Raw genomic sequence first — 14,099 nt, 5'->3', positions numbered from 1 at the left:
TATAGCTCCGGCCCAAATCACTCTGATCACTCTTTTTTTTTCCAGACAAATCGCAGGAATGAAGTGAAAACTCCAGCCGCTCTGGGCCTAAGGTTGCTCAGCGGCCCTGAGTCCAGGCACCTGGGAGGGGCGGGGCTTCGGGCCGCCACGGGGCGGGGCTTCGGGCCGCCACGGGGCGGGGCTTCGGGCCCGCGCGACCACGCCCAGCCGCCGCCGACTGGGCCCTCGCGCGCGCCGTCCGTACCCAGCGTGCCCCGCGCGGCGCTCCCGGAAGTGGGCGCGGGGCGCGCGGGGCCGCGCGGGTGCGGGCAGCGCCGTGGGCATGGCGGGGCGGCAGGACATGTTCGATGCCATCGTGATGGCGGAGGAGCGGTAGGCGGCGGGGCCGCGGGAGTCCGGGGCGGGCGCGGACCGGGGGGCGGGCCCGGGGGGCGCGGGCGCCGAGGGGCTCCCGGGGGCGGCGGGTCCCCGCTGACCCCGCGCCCCCGGGCCGGCCGCCACGTGCCCAGCTGCTCCCGGGCCCGCCCCCGGCCCCCGCCCCCAGCCGGGCATCTGCCGGGCGCCGCCCCCCCGGCCATCTGGGCGCTGCCCCCGGCGCTGCCCCCGGCCGCGGGCCAGACGGCGGCTTTCACGGCCCCGCCGGCCCGGGCGCCGCGCGCGCGTCCCCCGGGAGCCGCTGGGAGGCCGGGGCGGGCCCGCGCCGCGGCACCAGTTGGGGACATTCATCGGGGACATTTATTCGCGCCGCGGCCCGAATGGCGCCCGCCTGGTTATGCATTGAAGCCCTCCTTGTCGAGGGGCTCCGATTGTCCTCCCATTGTCCCCGCCTGTCCCCGGGGCCCCATCCCCGACCCCCCCGCGTCCGTCGGCCCAGCCCACTCCCCGGCCAGCCCCCGGGGGACCTGCCCGCCCCGCCCGCCCGCCCGCCGCTGGGGGTGGCCGGCTCGGCCCGGCCGGGATGAGCTGAGCGGTCGGGTCGGGTTAGTGCTTGAGTTCGTTCGGGATTTTTTTCTCTTCTCCTTCTTACTTATTTTTGCTTTTGGGGTCACACCCGGCGGTGCACAGGGGTTCCTCCAGGCTCTGCGTTCAGGAATCGCCCCTGGCGGTGCTCAGGGGACCCTATGGGATGCTGGGAATCGAACCCGGGTCGGCCGCGTGCAAGGCAAACGCCCTGCTCGCTGTGCTATCACTCCAGCCCCTGCACTTTTTTTTTCTTTTTTTGCTTTTTGGGTCACACCCGGCGGTGCACAGGGGTTCCTCCTGGCTCTGCATTCAGGAATCACCCCGGGCGGTGCTCAGGGGACCCTATGGGATGCTGTGAATCGAACCCGGGTCGGCCGCGTGCAAGGCAGAACGCCCTACTCGATGTGCTATCACTCCGGCCCAAGTTTTCTGGGTTTTTTTTTGCTTTTTGGGTCATACCTGGCGGTACACAGGGGTTCCTCCTGGCTCTACACTCAGGAATTACCCCTGGCGGTGCTCAGGGGACCGTATGGAATGCTGGGAATCGAACCCGGGTCGGCCATGTGCAAGGCAAACGCCCTCCCCGCTGTGCAGTCACTCCAGCCCCGATTTTTTTCTTTGAATCTGTTGGCTTTGGGGTCACAGGCAGTGGTGCTCGGCTTACGCCCGGCTCTGTGCTCAGGGATCACTGCTGGTGGGCTTGGTGAGGGGCCATCCGGGGTGCTGGGGATCGAGCCCAGTTTGGCCCTGCCTTCCTGGAGGAGGAAAATTGGGGGCCCAGATGCAGTGACCGGGAGGAGCAGCAGCAGGAAAGGGGACCCTGACCGGAGCCCCTGGGGCAGAGGCCAGTGCTGACGGTGCTGTGGCCCCTGTTTCTCCAGGTTCCACGGGGACGGCTACCGGGAAGGCTTCGAGGACGGCAGCAGCCTGGGCCTCACCGAGGGGAGGCGGCACGGAGCCATGCAGGGCGCCAGGATCGGCTCCGAGGTGAGTGGCCGCCCCTGGCTTCCGGCCCGTCAGGCGGCTGAGCCTGCATGCGGGGACCTGAGCGACAGGACAGCGGGGATAGCATTTGCCTTACACGCGGCCGACCCGGGTTCGATCCCCAGCATCCCATAGAATCCCCTGAGCACCGCCCGGAGTGATTCCTGAGTGCAAAGCCAGGCGTAACCCTTGAACTTCACTGGGTGTGACCTAGAAGCCAAAAATATTTTTTTTTTCCGTTTTTGGGTCACACCCAGCAATGCACAGGGGTTACTCCTGGCTCTGCACTCAAGAATTACTCTTGGCGGTGCTCGGGGGACCCTATGGGATGCCGGGGATCGAACCCGGGTTGGCCGCGTGCAAGGCAAATGCCCAACCCACTCTGCTATCTCTCCAGTCCTCTTAGAAGGTGCTGGATTCCATGGAGCACATGGCTGTGGCCAGGAGAGCGCCCCCTCCACTCCTGGCTGCCTGGGCGGGTCCTGGTGCCTCCTAGGGACTCCAGGGCCAGCGACTCCTCCCCGAGAGGTGGGTGTCAGGAGCACCCACCAGTTCGCACTCAGGTGCTGAGAGCCGGTTTCCTTTCCTGCCTCCCTGCAAGCTCCAAACTTGCTGGCCGCCACAGTTGGGGTTGTGGTGGGAGACAGAGGTCCCCCCTGCTTGGCTGCAGACACAACAGCTGCTGCCGCCTGCAGGGACTGCAGGGCAGGGAGCCGGAGTTGAGCACTGAGCCCTGAGCACCAGGCTGAGCACTGAGCTCCAAGCCCCAAGCTGAACACTGAGCCCTGAGAGCCAAGCTGAACACTGAACTCTGAGCTGAACACTGAGTCCTGAGCACTGGGCTGAACACTGAGCCCCGAGCACTGGGCTGAGCACTGAGCCCCAAGCCCCAGTGGCCCTAGGAATCGAACCCGGGTCAGCCTGGCCCTGGTCTGGGGGGCTGAAAGCCACGTGTGCCCTGGAGGTGGTCTCACCCTCTCCTGTTCCTCACTCTGGCACAGCTCCGAGGCCTGAGTGTGTGGGTATAGGGGGTCCCCCACAGGCCTCAGACCCTCCCCTCCAGGGTGGGCGCCCAGGGGTGCCTTCCTGAAGCCCCGGAAGCCTGAGGCTTCCAGCCCTCACTGATGCCCTCCTCCCGTCTCTGACCCCCAGATCGGGTGCTACCGGGGCTTTGCCTGTGCGTGGCGGTATCTGCTGGACAGCGGCGCCTCCGAGAAGGACAGGTAGGGTGACTGCAGCGGGGGGCTGGGGTCGTGCCTCCATTCCCCCCCGGACCCCCGACTCGTGCGTCTCTCCCCTCCCCCGGCATGGAGACCAAGTTGGCGTGCGGACGTGTTCCGGGGTTTGGGGAGCGTTGGGACATCTGGTGAATGCGCCGTGTGTTCGGGATTTTCGATTCTGTTTTTGGGTCGCAACGGCGATGCCTGGGTTACTCCTGACTCTGTGCTCAGGACTCACTCCTGGCGGGGCTCGGGGGACCCTATGGGATGCCGGGGATCAAGCCCAGGCTGGCTGCGGGCAAGGCACATGCCCTCCCCGCTGTACTAGCGCTCCGGTTCCTGTTCTGGGTGTTTTGTGAACATCCGGGTGTTTGGTGAATGTTCTGGACGTTTGGCGAAACACCATTTCTTTCGGGGGGGGGGGGGGCCCCAGTGATGTTCAGGAGGCCCGAGGGCCCAGCCAGTGATTCTTGGCCAACCAGGGGGCGGTTCACAGCTGGGCCTGAGGTGCAGGGCTGCAGGCCCTCCGTGCCACCCTTTGCCCTGTGGGGGCTTCTCCGAGGACAGTGGCTGCAGGCTGGCACGGGGCTGCGCTCCTTCCAGTTGCTCCAGCTTCGAGCGCCCGAGTGTGCAGGGGTCCAGGCCCGGCACAGGGCTAGCCTGGCTTCTCCCGCCTCCCAGGCCAAAAGTGGGGGTGCTGGGGGTCCTCCAGGCCCAACTAGAGCCGGGAGATCAGAGTGAGTTTTAGAGATTGCGGGGGGAGGTGTGGGGCTGGAATGATAGCACAGCAGGGAGGGCGTCTGCCTTGCACACGGCCGACCCGGGTTCGATCTCCAGCATCCCATAACGTCCCCCAAGCACCGCCAGGAGTGATTCCTGAGTGCATGAGCCAGGAGGAACCCCTGAGCATCACCGAGTGGGACCCAAAAAGAAAAGAAAAAAAAAAAGAGTTGGGGGCATGGAGCATGCTGGGATTGATCCGGGGTCTCGTGCATGTGCTGACCCCAGCCCCGGCCTGCAGCCCCTCAGGTAGCCCCAGCTCGCCACACCCCAGGCTCCTCGGCCTCGTGCTGACAGGTGCGTTAGAGTGGGTGTAGGGGGGACCTGAGGGGGATGGAGAGGACATAAGGGAGGGGGAGGGGAACTCGGGCATTAGGGGGAGGCGAGGGGGATCGAGGGGGCGTGAGGGGGTGCCTGAGGGGCGGCCCCTGGTGCAGGCCCTTGACCCGCCCGCGAGCAGCCTTGCCCGCTGTGGGCTGAGCTCCGTGCTCTCCGTCCCATCACGCGGGCCCCGGTCAGTGGCCTGGACGCAGCCCGTGTGGCCACCGTCTCGCTGAGCAGAGAGGACCAGCCTGGCTTGCCTTTGGGATGCGGCGTCCTTGGGGGTCTGGGGTGGGGGGGCTGGTGGCTGTCCCCGCACTGACACGTTGCTCGGGGCCCTTGGCCGTGGGTTCTCCGTGCTCTTCCTGGAGTGGCCGGCACAGGGACAGACTCGCGTCTCTGTGCCCCTCGGCTGTGCGGTGTCAGGGTCAGACCCGAGCGGGCCGTGGGCAGGGTGGGCACCGTCCCTGCCGCCGCCATCTCTGGCCCCTTGTCTCGACAGCAGGAAGAGGAAGGCCTTGGAAGCCCTCGAGGCCATGATCCAGAGCTTCCCCTACGGGGACCCGACACACGAGACGCTGCACGAAGACCTGGACAGAATCCGGGGGAAGTTCAGACAGGTGCGGGTGGGCGGCGGGTGCTGGGGGGCGGGGGGGCGGCGGGCAGTGGGTAATGAATGGGGTGCCAGAGGCCTCTCCCCTGTCCCCACAGCTCTGCTCTCTGCTCAACGTGCAGCCGGACTTCAATATCCGCACAGAAGGTTCTGGACTCTCCTTCTGAGGAGGACCGAGAAAGGCCGATGGGGACAGTCGCCCGTGGCAGTGGTGGCCACAAGACCGAGGCGGCAGTGCCGGGTTTACAGTGGGTGACGGGGCTCTGTGCCCGCGCCTGCCAAGCCCCTGAGGGGTGTCGGCACCCCCCGTCCCCTGCTGCTCCTGTGCCCTCGGGGCCTGTGGGCAGGAATCGGTGATGGACCCCAGGAAGGGGTCCCCTCCGCCCTGGTTACATGACACGGTCCCGCTGCGGGCGGGCTGAAAGGGCGTCTTTCCTCGGCCTGCCTGCAGGTGCCGGCCCTGCGGGGACTCTGTCCCCCTTGTGCAGGGACCCCTGGCTCACGTGCTGTTCCCGGCCCTGCGCCAGGCCCCACAGCCCGTATGGGGCCTCCCCTCACCCCAGCCCCAGCCTCTCGGGTGTGTGCACACCTCAAGGGGGGGGAGTCTGGGGGCATCGCCCCTCCCTGAGCTTTGTCCTGGGGAGGCGCTGCCGTGGCTGCCCTGGGCCCCGTGCGCGTCTGTGACTGCAGAGAAATAAACCGGAGCCTGGCAAGGCCTCTGCTGCCACCCAGGCTCCTTGTTGGTTTCTAGAGCAGTTTCCTGGTTTGGCTCGATGTGTAGACAGACACTTGCCGTGTTGCAGACACGTGCCACATAGACACTCGCTGTGTAGACAGGTACTCGCCGTGTAGACAGACACTCGCTGTGTAGACACACTCGCCGCGTAGACAGACACCATGTAGACAGACACTCGGTGTGTAGACACTTGTCGCATAGACAGACATTTGCCGTGTAGACACGCGCCGTGTAGACAGACACTCGCCCCGTAGACAGGCACTTGCCGTGTAGACCCTGGCAGGGAGGCAGTGCCCAGGGCACTGGGGAGGATGCCCCAAGCAGTGTCCTGCCAGCCGCCAGCTCCGCCCGCAGCCACTGCCCCCCCCCCCCCTCTGCAGACCCCCGTGGTGGGGAGGACCGGGCCCCGCTGTATGGAGGTCACCCCCTGGAAGGGCATCAGGCCACCTGCACCCCCATGGGCAGCAAGGCTGAACCGGCTGGTGGGCCGAACCCAGAACCCCCACCCCCCGCTGGGCCCCACTTCCCCCATGAGCCCCTGCCTGGCTTCGGCCCCCGCGGCCTTCCTGGAGGAGGAGGCCTTGTGTGCTGCATCTAGTGTTCATAGCAGAGTCACGTCCACTCCTCAGAATCTCCCCAAGGTGGCCCCATCCCACACCATCCTTAAGCTCGGGCCAGGCTGAGTGGCCCTGCGGGTTTGGAGGCTTGCTCTTGGTGCCCCCTGAAATAGTGGGGCGGGGGCCCCCCTGACCGTGCGCCCCACACACCAGAGCTGGTGTGCGGGCGTCATCAGGGGTGCTGCCTCTTACTCCACCTCCGGGGGTCTGTCTGGGGCCTGGCAGGGGAGGGAGGGACGTCCCGGGGGTGCCCAGGACTGGCGGGTGTCTCTGCTGGACTCTTCTGGGGAAGGGTCCTCCCCCCTCCCTGCTGCCCCCCCACATGGGGGTGGGGCACGCCCAGGGCCAGAAATGAGGGGTGGCCCCCAGAGGAAGCTGCTATAGTCCTGCGCTGGCCTGGGGGCTTGGGAAGGGCCTGGGGAGAGCTGTTCTGTGTGTCTGTCCAGTGGTGGCCCCTGGACAGACGCGGTCCTGCTTCAGTCCCAGGAGACGGGTCCTCCCTGGGATGCGCCCACAGTCCCCGGGCTGCAGGTTGAACTGCAAAGCAGCTGACGGCTGCAAGAGCTGGCTTCAGAGCCGCCACGTCTAGTAGCTGGGTGGGGCGGGGTCAGCAGAGCCCTCGCTAGCCCACAGGCTTGGGGTCCCCACTTTCTTCAGAACCCCGATGCCCTCAAGCCTTGAAGCAACTTGGTTTGTGCCGATCCCCTGTGGGGCTGGAGCCCGTGAGCCCATCCGAGCCCACGGGGGCCTGCAGTGACCACACAGAACCGAGACCAGCACTGTCCCTGCCACGTCTGGGTACCCCCACCCAAGGCGGGCAGGGCCTGCCTCCCCCCGAGAACGCCTGCCTGGACTTGGGGGTCTCCTCCCAGACTCAGCACATGGTCATTCAAGGGGCAACGGCAACATCAAGCACCCCAGCACCCACCCCTGCCATAGCTCAGGGACCCTTGGGTGCCAGGCCTTTCCCCCAGGCCAGGCTGTCGGTGATGCAGTTGGGTTCACCCACGGGCAGCCTGACCCTCACTGTCCCCGGGCATGGCGGCCTGATCTCTGCCTCTGGGGCCTCTTGGCGGTTGGGCCTGTGGGGAGGGTCCCAGCTGAGCCCTTCAGACACCTGCTTTGAACCAAGACAGACCCCACTTGATGGCATTTGAGGGGGTCTTCCCCCAGAGCGCAGACCCCCCAGCCAGCTGAGGCCGGGGAGTGCTGGGGGCCCACCTGCCCTCTCAAGCCCCTCACCCCCCACAATGCCCAGTGGGGACTCTTGCCAGTTCCCCGCCTCCCACCCCCCCCCCCCCCCACCCCAGAAGCAGTGACCACACGTGGGATTTCACCAACTTTATTCCTAGACTTTTCATCTTTGTCTTTGCTTTTGGCTACAGGGGGGTGTTGAGGGCACAGGCAGAGTGAGGTACGCGTTGGCTGCCTGCGCCCGCCGGGGCCTCCGTCTGCTGGGCCCAGGCCTCTCCTTTGGGTTTGGCAGCGTGCTGGGCGGCTCCCGGGGGGGCCCACAGAACCGCCCGGCCGCCCCCAACACACCCCAACAATTCCAAAAGTTACTCGATCACCCCCCACACGGCCCAGCCCAGAAGCAGCGGGCTTGGGCGGTCTGTCACAATTAACAACAGCAATAATAATAATAATAAACATGAACTTCCTGGAGCTAGGGCCGAGAGCCGAGCGGCCCAGGGGGCTCCTACAGTGGACAGTGGTCGATCCCGGATGGGACTGAGTCCGGCGTGGGGGAGGGGCCGCCGGCCTGCACGCGGCCAAGAAGCACGAGGTACTGTGGGACGGGAACCTTTTTGGAATAGCGCAGGCGTCAGAATCACACACACATGACGGGGGTGGGGGGTCCAGGGGGACGGGCCGGGCCTCAGGGAGGATAGCAGCAACATGGGGACAGAGAAGGACCGGCAGGGGCGGCCAGCCAGACGACGGGGGCCCCTCCAGGGTACAGAAATGGTTCAGGGCGAGAGAAGTGCAAATCGGCTAATTGCTAACCTGGTTTCCGGAGGTGGGACAAGCCCCCCAAGCCCCCGACGGGCCGAAGCGCCGCCCGTGTCGCTTCTGACCGACCACCCCCAAAGCAGCTAATGTTCACAGACTGGGTCAGCCTGGCGTGAGCCGAGCGGGCCCCAGACCACGCCGGCCTGGAGCCCCCAACCAGACATCCTGTCAAGTGTCCAGACCCCCGCGTGGCCACGCTCTGCACCCCCCCCCCACACAAACCTACACGTCCACTAGGCCACCCTCTGCGGCTCCTGTCCGCAGACGCCAGCTGGCCCCGGGGCCGGGTCCCTTCAGGCTCCGTGTGGGCGGCACAGGGCCACCCCCCTTCGCCCGCTCCCCGGGCAGCTCTCCCACTCTGCACCAGGCCTCAACGTCCCCAAACCTTCCCGCGGGGTCGCTCGTTCTCACACCACCCGGGCTCCTGCTGGCTGAAGGGCTTGGGGGTGGGATGGTTCAGAATCGAGAAGAAACATGAGGAAGACCACCCGTGCGTGCAGCCGAAGTTGCCGGGTGCTTGGCACGGTGGGTGGGTGTGTGTGGGGGGCTGGGCTGGGGCAGGGGGTCGGGTGTGGAGTGGGGGGCAGTGGGGTGAGAACCCAGCATGGGGGAAACAGGCGAAAACAAAACCAAAAACAGAACCCAAACCAACAACAACAACAACACAACCAGGGAGATTACAAAAATAGACTCTATGGCATCGCCCAGCGGCGGCTCTGCGCGGTCAGGGGCTGGGCTGGGGGTCCCAGCGCGACCTTCCCCGCGTGGTCACCCAGGCACAAGACTGATAAAGTGACTACAGGCCCGGGCAGCCAGCAACGGGGCCTGGCCGCGCCTTAAAGCTGAGCTCCCCGGGCAGGCCCGCGGATGGGGAAGCTACCAGAACCTTCTATGCAAAAAAGCCTTCAGAGTTTTCCTACTTGGAAAAAAAAAAAAAGGTTTTAAGCTTTTTTTGTGTGTTTGTTTTTTTGCTTGCAACAGAGAACTCGGCCCGCGGGCCGGGCAGTGTCTTAATCTTAATAACTATTCTGAGGGCAGCCGGGGATCAAAAACTAGCTGGTTCCTAGGCCCTGGCCACCCCGGTCACTGCCCGAGGGGTCAGGGGGATGCTAGCGCCTCTCTCTCTCTCTCCTTTTTTTTTAAAGACAGTTTTTGGGGGAACTTTGTGTCTTTTGTGGCAGTCAGAAGGGAAGAGAGGTGGAGGAGGGGTGGGGCTGCGCAGGGGAGCACCCACCCCAGCCCTGCCCTGCCCCGCGGGGGCGCTCAGAGGCTGATGTCGCGCACGTCGGTGGGGGTGCAGGACAAGTCCTCCTCCGCCTCCTCGGCGGCCTTGGGGTCCAGGCTCTGCTGGGCCTGGCGCAGGCTGGACTCCAGCAGGGCTTCGATCTGCTCCTGGCAGGCCCGGAGGCAGTCCTGGGGGGCGGGAGGGGACAGGGCCTCAGAGGGGGCGTCTCTGCTGGCTGCCACCTGTCCCATGAACGGGGGCCGCAGTTAATTCTCCCCTGAACCTGGGCCGCGCCTGGCCCAGGGGCTCAGCCCCGCCCACCAGGGGGCACCGCTGAGCCGCAGCCGAGGGGCCTCCCAGAACCCAGAAGTCCCCCAAGCCCCCCGCAATCGAGGGACGCAGAAGGGGACCCCTGCCTCCGCATCCTCCCCGAATCCCAGCCTTGGACCCCCCAGCTGAGCCATGCCCCACCCCCAGACCCCGGGTCTGTCTGGGCTGGGTGGAGACGGGCTCAGGAGGGGCTGCGGGGGTCCCCGCGGTCACTTACTGGGTCGCACTTGATGACGGTGGACAGGAAGCGCGAGAGCCGGTGCGGGGCCAGGAAGCCGCTGGACGCCCCCAGGTGCAGGCCCTGCACGGCCGCCGCCACGCTGCCCGCGGCCACCATGGAGGGCGGGGTGGAGATGAACTTGGCATCTGCAGGGGTGGGGTGAGAGGGGCCGTGAGCAGGAGCCCCCAGCCCCCGTGGGTGGAGGCAGGGGAGAAGGTTCTGGAAGTGCACCCGCTTCCCACCCCAGGGCACGGGCCCGGCGAGATCAGAGGCTGCGTCCTGCCTGGGGAACGTGGGGGAGCCGTGGACGTGGCCCCGGCCCCATCCCCTCTGCCCCAGGGCCCTGCCGCCCTGGGGTCACCCTTGGAGTGGGGGGCGCCCCACATTATCTCTCGTAAAGACTGCAGCCGCTCCCTCGGGGTGCAGAGGGGAAGCTGGGGACCCTTCCGCACCCGCTCTGCGCGGTCCGTCCCGGGAAATAACGGTCAGCTTAGCCCGAAAGGACCCGGACTGACTCAGGGCATGCGTGTTTGCACGGGGGTGGGGGGCTTCGCTAAATTTCCTCCCTAACTGCCCCCCAAACCCCAGCCACCGAGCTCCGGGCTGCAGCCGGAGGTGCTCCGAGGGGCACGTGCCCACCTGGCCCTTGCAGGCGCGGCCTGGAGCCATCCCCCATCAGTTGCAATAGCCGAGGGGCAGGGGTGTGGTCGCCAGTCTGCCCGCCCACCCCCCTTCTCTCCAGGCCCAGCTAGGAAGGGGTCACGGGGTCGCGGGCAGGGCTGGGGAAGGGGGAGGCAGCGCGCGCCTGTCTGCACGCCCGTGCACGCGCGCACGTGAATAGGCGCCTCGTCTGCACTGGCCGCGGGTCCGTCGGGGCGAGCTAGGAGTCGGGGGGCTTCTGGGTCAGAGAACGAGGTCCAGCTCCCTTCCCCCACCCCGGGGTCGGGCTTCGCACCCTGTGTGCGCCCTAGCAGGCGGCCGAGACGCGGGGACCGCAGAGGCGCCGCTCCCGCCCGCGACCACCCAGGGGGAGGGGGCAGAGGGCGGGCGGCCGCCCCTCGCGGAGCAGCAGGAGGGGAAACCGAGGCGGCGGGGCCCGGCGTACCCGTGGCGCACAGGGCGACGAAGGTCTGCGCGTGCTTGCGGATGATGCGCCTGCTCTCGGGGGCCACGGGCATCTTGGAGAGGAAGTGCTCCACGAAGTCGTGGGGGGTCATCGCCGCCAGGTTCCACTTGAGCTTGTTCACCAGCAGCAGCTCCATGTGCTGCGGAGAGGGGCAGGGGGGAGGCGGCGCTCGATCGGGGTCCAGACCCGAGCAGGGGGGTGGCGCGGGGGGCTGCAAATCTCCCCTCCCGAGACCTGGGGCGCGCGGCGGGCCCGAGCGCGCCGCCGCCGCCGCCAGAGGGCGCGCGCCGCCCATTTTTCGGGCTTCTTGGGGGGCCCTTCCTGGGGATGCGGGGTCCGGTGGGGTGGGCTCCCCGAGGAGGGGCCGCCAGCGTGGGCTCCTGGCCCCGGCTCGGGACGCAGCGTCGGACGGCGGCCTCCGGGCACCCTGCCCCCTGTAGTCCCGCCCCTCCCGGGTGCCGCGGGAGCCGGAGCGGGGGTGGTTCGGGGTTCGGGGTTCGGAGCCGGGGGCGGGGGCGCGCGGGGCGGGGGTCTCGCGCACCAGCAGCTCGTCCGGCCGCACCGAGTGGTCGGTGTAGATGCACAGCTTCTCGGCCGTCAGCGGGATGGTCTCCTTCATCTTGGAGGCCACGAACATGCAGGTGGCGCCCAGCAGCTGCAGGCGGCTCTTGGGCACGGGCTCGAGCGACAGGAAGCGGTCCAGGTAGTTCATGGCCAGCGGGAAGACCTCCTCCTCGCACTTCTGCTCCTCGCACACCTGGGCGGACCCCGCGTCAGCGCCCGCGAAAGCGAAAGGGAAAGTCCCCGCGCGCCCACGTGGCCGCCCGCCGCCGCCCCCGGGCCGGGCCGGACCGGGACCTGGTGGGCGCCGGGCGCGCGAGACACAAAGGTGGCCGCGCCGCCTTCCCCAGACGTCGTCTCTCCAGGGGTTGTTTAAGATATTTTTTTAAAAAGCACCCCAGGACCCCGAGAGATCCCGAAGATGACCCCCGCGCGGTCCTTGACCGCGGCCGGGGGTCTGGGGCGCGCCAGCAAAGGCTTTGGGGCGAACCCCGGGGTCCCCCCTTTTGCAACCCGGGGCGCCCGGCTTGCACCAGGGCACCGCGCGGCGCTTATTTAAAAAAAAAAAAACTCATTGCAAAATACTCGTGGTCCCCGCAGGCCCCCGCCGACGGCCTGGAAACGTGGCCCCGGACCCCCCAGCTCGCGGCGGGCAGACTCCGGAGCCGGGACCCTCCCCGCCACCCCGCTCCAAGACGCGGGTCGACCCCCGGCGACGGGGTGCGCGCCGGGGCGCGCGGCTCGAACAAAGGGGCCCCCACCTCCCCGCGGGCGCCCCCGCGGACCCCCGCGCCCCGCACCGCGCGCTCCCCGCCCCCACCCGCCCCCACGACGAAATCGGCACTTGGGCCTCGCGATCAAAGAACAAAGATGGCGCATAATTCTGGCACGGCGGCCTCGCAGACGTGTCCCTGGATATTAATCGAGAAAAAATCAAACCCGGGCGCCCCTCGGCGGGAGCGGCCGGCGCAGGCGGGGCACGGCCGGGCCCGGGCCACCGGCCGGCCGGCGCGCTGCAGCCACCCCGGGTGCCCCGGGCACTGGCCTCTTCCCAGAGGGCCCTCCCCTCCCGGGTGGGGGGTCCCCTTCGCGCGCTGGGCAGTTCGGCCGGCGACCCCCGTCTCCTCCTCCTCCCGGGCGCGCAGGGACACGCCGCGCCCCGGGCGCGCTCCCCGCGCTCTCCGAGGTCGGGGCGCGCGGGAAGGCGGGCGGCGGGGCCACGCGGGCCGGGGGGCCGGGGGCCAGCGCACCTCCAGCATCCAGGTGGCCACGATCTTGCGCATGGACGGCGCGACCTCCTTCTGCACGCACTTGAAGTAGGACACGGAGGGCGCGCAGGTCTCCTCCGCCTTGAGCATGGCGCGCAGCACCCGGTCGTTGAGCAGGTTGGCGTCGGGGTAGCCGCGGCGGACGGCGTCCACCTCGCAGCACAGGAGCTGGTGCGCCATGGCCGGCGGGCGGCGGGGGCGGCGGGGCGCGCGCGGTGCGGGGGGCTGGGGCCGGGGCCGGGGCCGGAGCGCGCCGCCGCCGTGCTCTGGCCGCTGCGAGCGCCGACCGCCCTCTGCGGGCTCGGGGCCGCGGCGACTCGCCACAAAACTCGCCCCGCGGCCCGCGTGACGTCCCCGTTGTGAGCGGAGATCAAAGCCGGGCGGGGAGGGGGCGGGCGGGGGCGGGGGCGCGCGCGGCGCGGGGAGCCCCGGAGCGGGCCGGGGCGCCACGCCTGCCCCGCGGCGCCGTCGCGCGGGGCCGCCCCCACCCCACCCCACCCCGCCCCGCCCCCGCCCCGATTTCATAGAGATGCAAATCTCCCCGGGGCCGCCCGGTTCCCCGGCCCGGGGTGCGCGGTGCGGGGGTGGGGGGCGGCGGGCGGCCCTCTCCGCGTCCCCCCACCCCACCCCCACCCCCGCGCCGGCCGGGCCACACGCATCGGGAGGGTGGGAGGTTGGGGTCCGCGGCCCCGCGCCGCCGTCCTTTCATTTTCATTCACACGTGCAAACCGCCGGGACCACTTGGCCCTGGGGGGCGCGGGGCGGCGTCCTCAGCCCCCCGCCGAGGCGCCCCTCCAGCGCGCGGGCCGCGGGGCGCTGCAAAGCAGCAGCCCTGGCCATGCGAGGGGGGTCTCAGCCCTGCATATGCTGGTGCCTGCCCCCCCCCCAAAAAGAATTGCCCGAAAATTCCAGCCGCAGCCCAAAATGGTGGCCTGCACTTCCTCCGTCCCGGCCCCCCTCGTGGGGAGATTCGGGGGGGGGGACCGTCTTACCTGTCCCAGCTCGCGGTGGGGGGGGACGGGCGCACGCCCACCCCGTCGCCGGGGCAATCTCAGAGTCCCCAGACCCTCCCCCTCCCCATATGGAAGGCTGCGAGCGAGCACTCGGTTCCGCCTCATTTGA

At 68.5% G+C, this 14,099-nt stretch overlaps 2 protein-coding genes across 4 annotated transcripts; one reads left to right on the top strand and one right to left on the bottom strand.

Moving 5' to 3' along the window:
• The first annotated feature begins 238 nt into the window (after positions 1-238).
• On the top strand, positions 239-5,581 carry LTO1 (LTO1 maturation factor of ABCE1). 2 transcript variants are annotated; one of them, XM_056131959.1, is made up of 5 exons: positions 239-372; positions 1,845-1,950; positions 3,100-3,170; positions 4,774-4,888; positions 4,980-5,581. In XM_056131959.1, the coding sequence occupies exons 1-5, from the start codon at positions 323-325 to the stop codon at positions 5,046-5,048; spliced, it is 411 nt and encodes a 136-aa protein (XP_055987934.1). In that variant the 5' UTR covers positions 239-322; the 3' UTR covers positions 5,049-5,581. The 2 variants fall into 2 exon arrangements, with proteins under 2 accessions (XP_055987934.1, XP_055987933.1); XM_056131958.1 differs by having other exon boundaries at positions 4,771-4,888; positions 4,980-5,577.
• Positions 5,582-9,503: 3,922 nt separating this feature from the next.
• CCND1 (cyclin D1) lies at positions 9,504-13,181 on the bottom strand. 2 transcript variants are annotated; one of them, XM_056131781.1, is made up of 5 exons: positions 12,960-13,181; positions 11,690-11,905; positions 11,128-11,287; positions 10,020-10,168; positions 9,504-9,714 (listed from the first exon to the last, which is right to left on the bottom strand). In XM_056131781.1, the coding sequence occupies exons 1-5, from the start codon at positions 13,155-13,157 to the stop codon at positions 9,511-9,513; spliced, it is 927 nt and encodes a 308-aa protein (XP_055987756.1). In that variant the 5' UTR covers positions 13,158-13,181; the 3' UTR covers positions 9,504-9,510. The 2 variants fall into 2 exon arrangements, with proteins under 2 accessions (XP_055987756.1, XP_055987757.1); XM_056131782.1 differs by having other exon boundaries at positions 9,504-9,660.
• Between the last annotated feature and the right edge of the window lie 918 nt (positions 13,182-14,099).

This window comes from Sorex fumeus, unplaced genomic scaffold, assembly GCF_029834395.1.
Source record: "Sorex fumeus unplaced genomic scaffold, SorFum_2.1 ptg000093l, whole genome shotgun sequence".
Taxonomy (NCBI): Eukaryota; Metazoa; Chordata; class Mammalia; order Eulipotyphla; family Soricidae; genus Sorex; species Sorex fumeus.
This window is presented reverse-complemented; position numbering and strand designations above follow the sequence as displayed.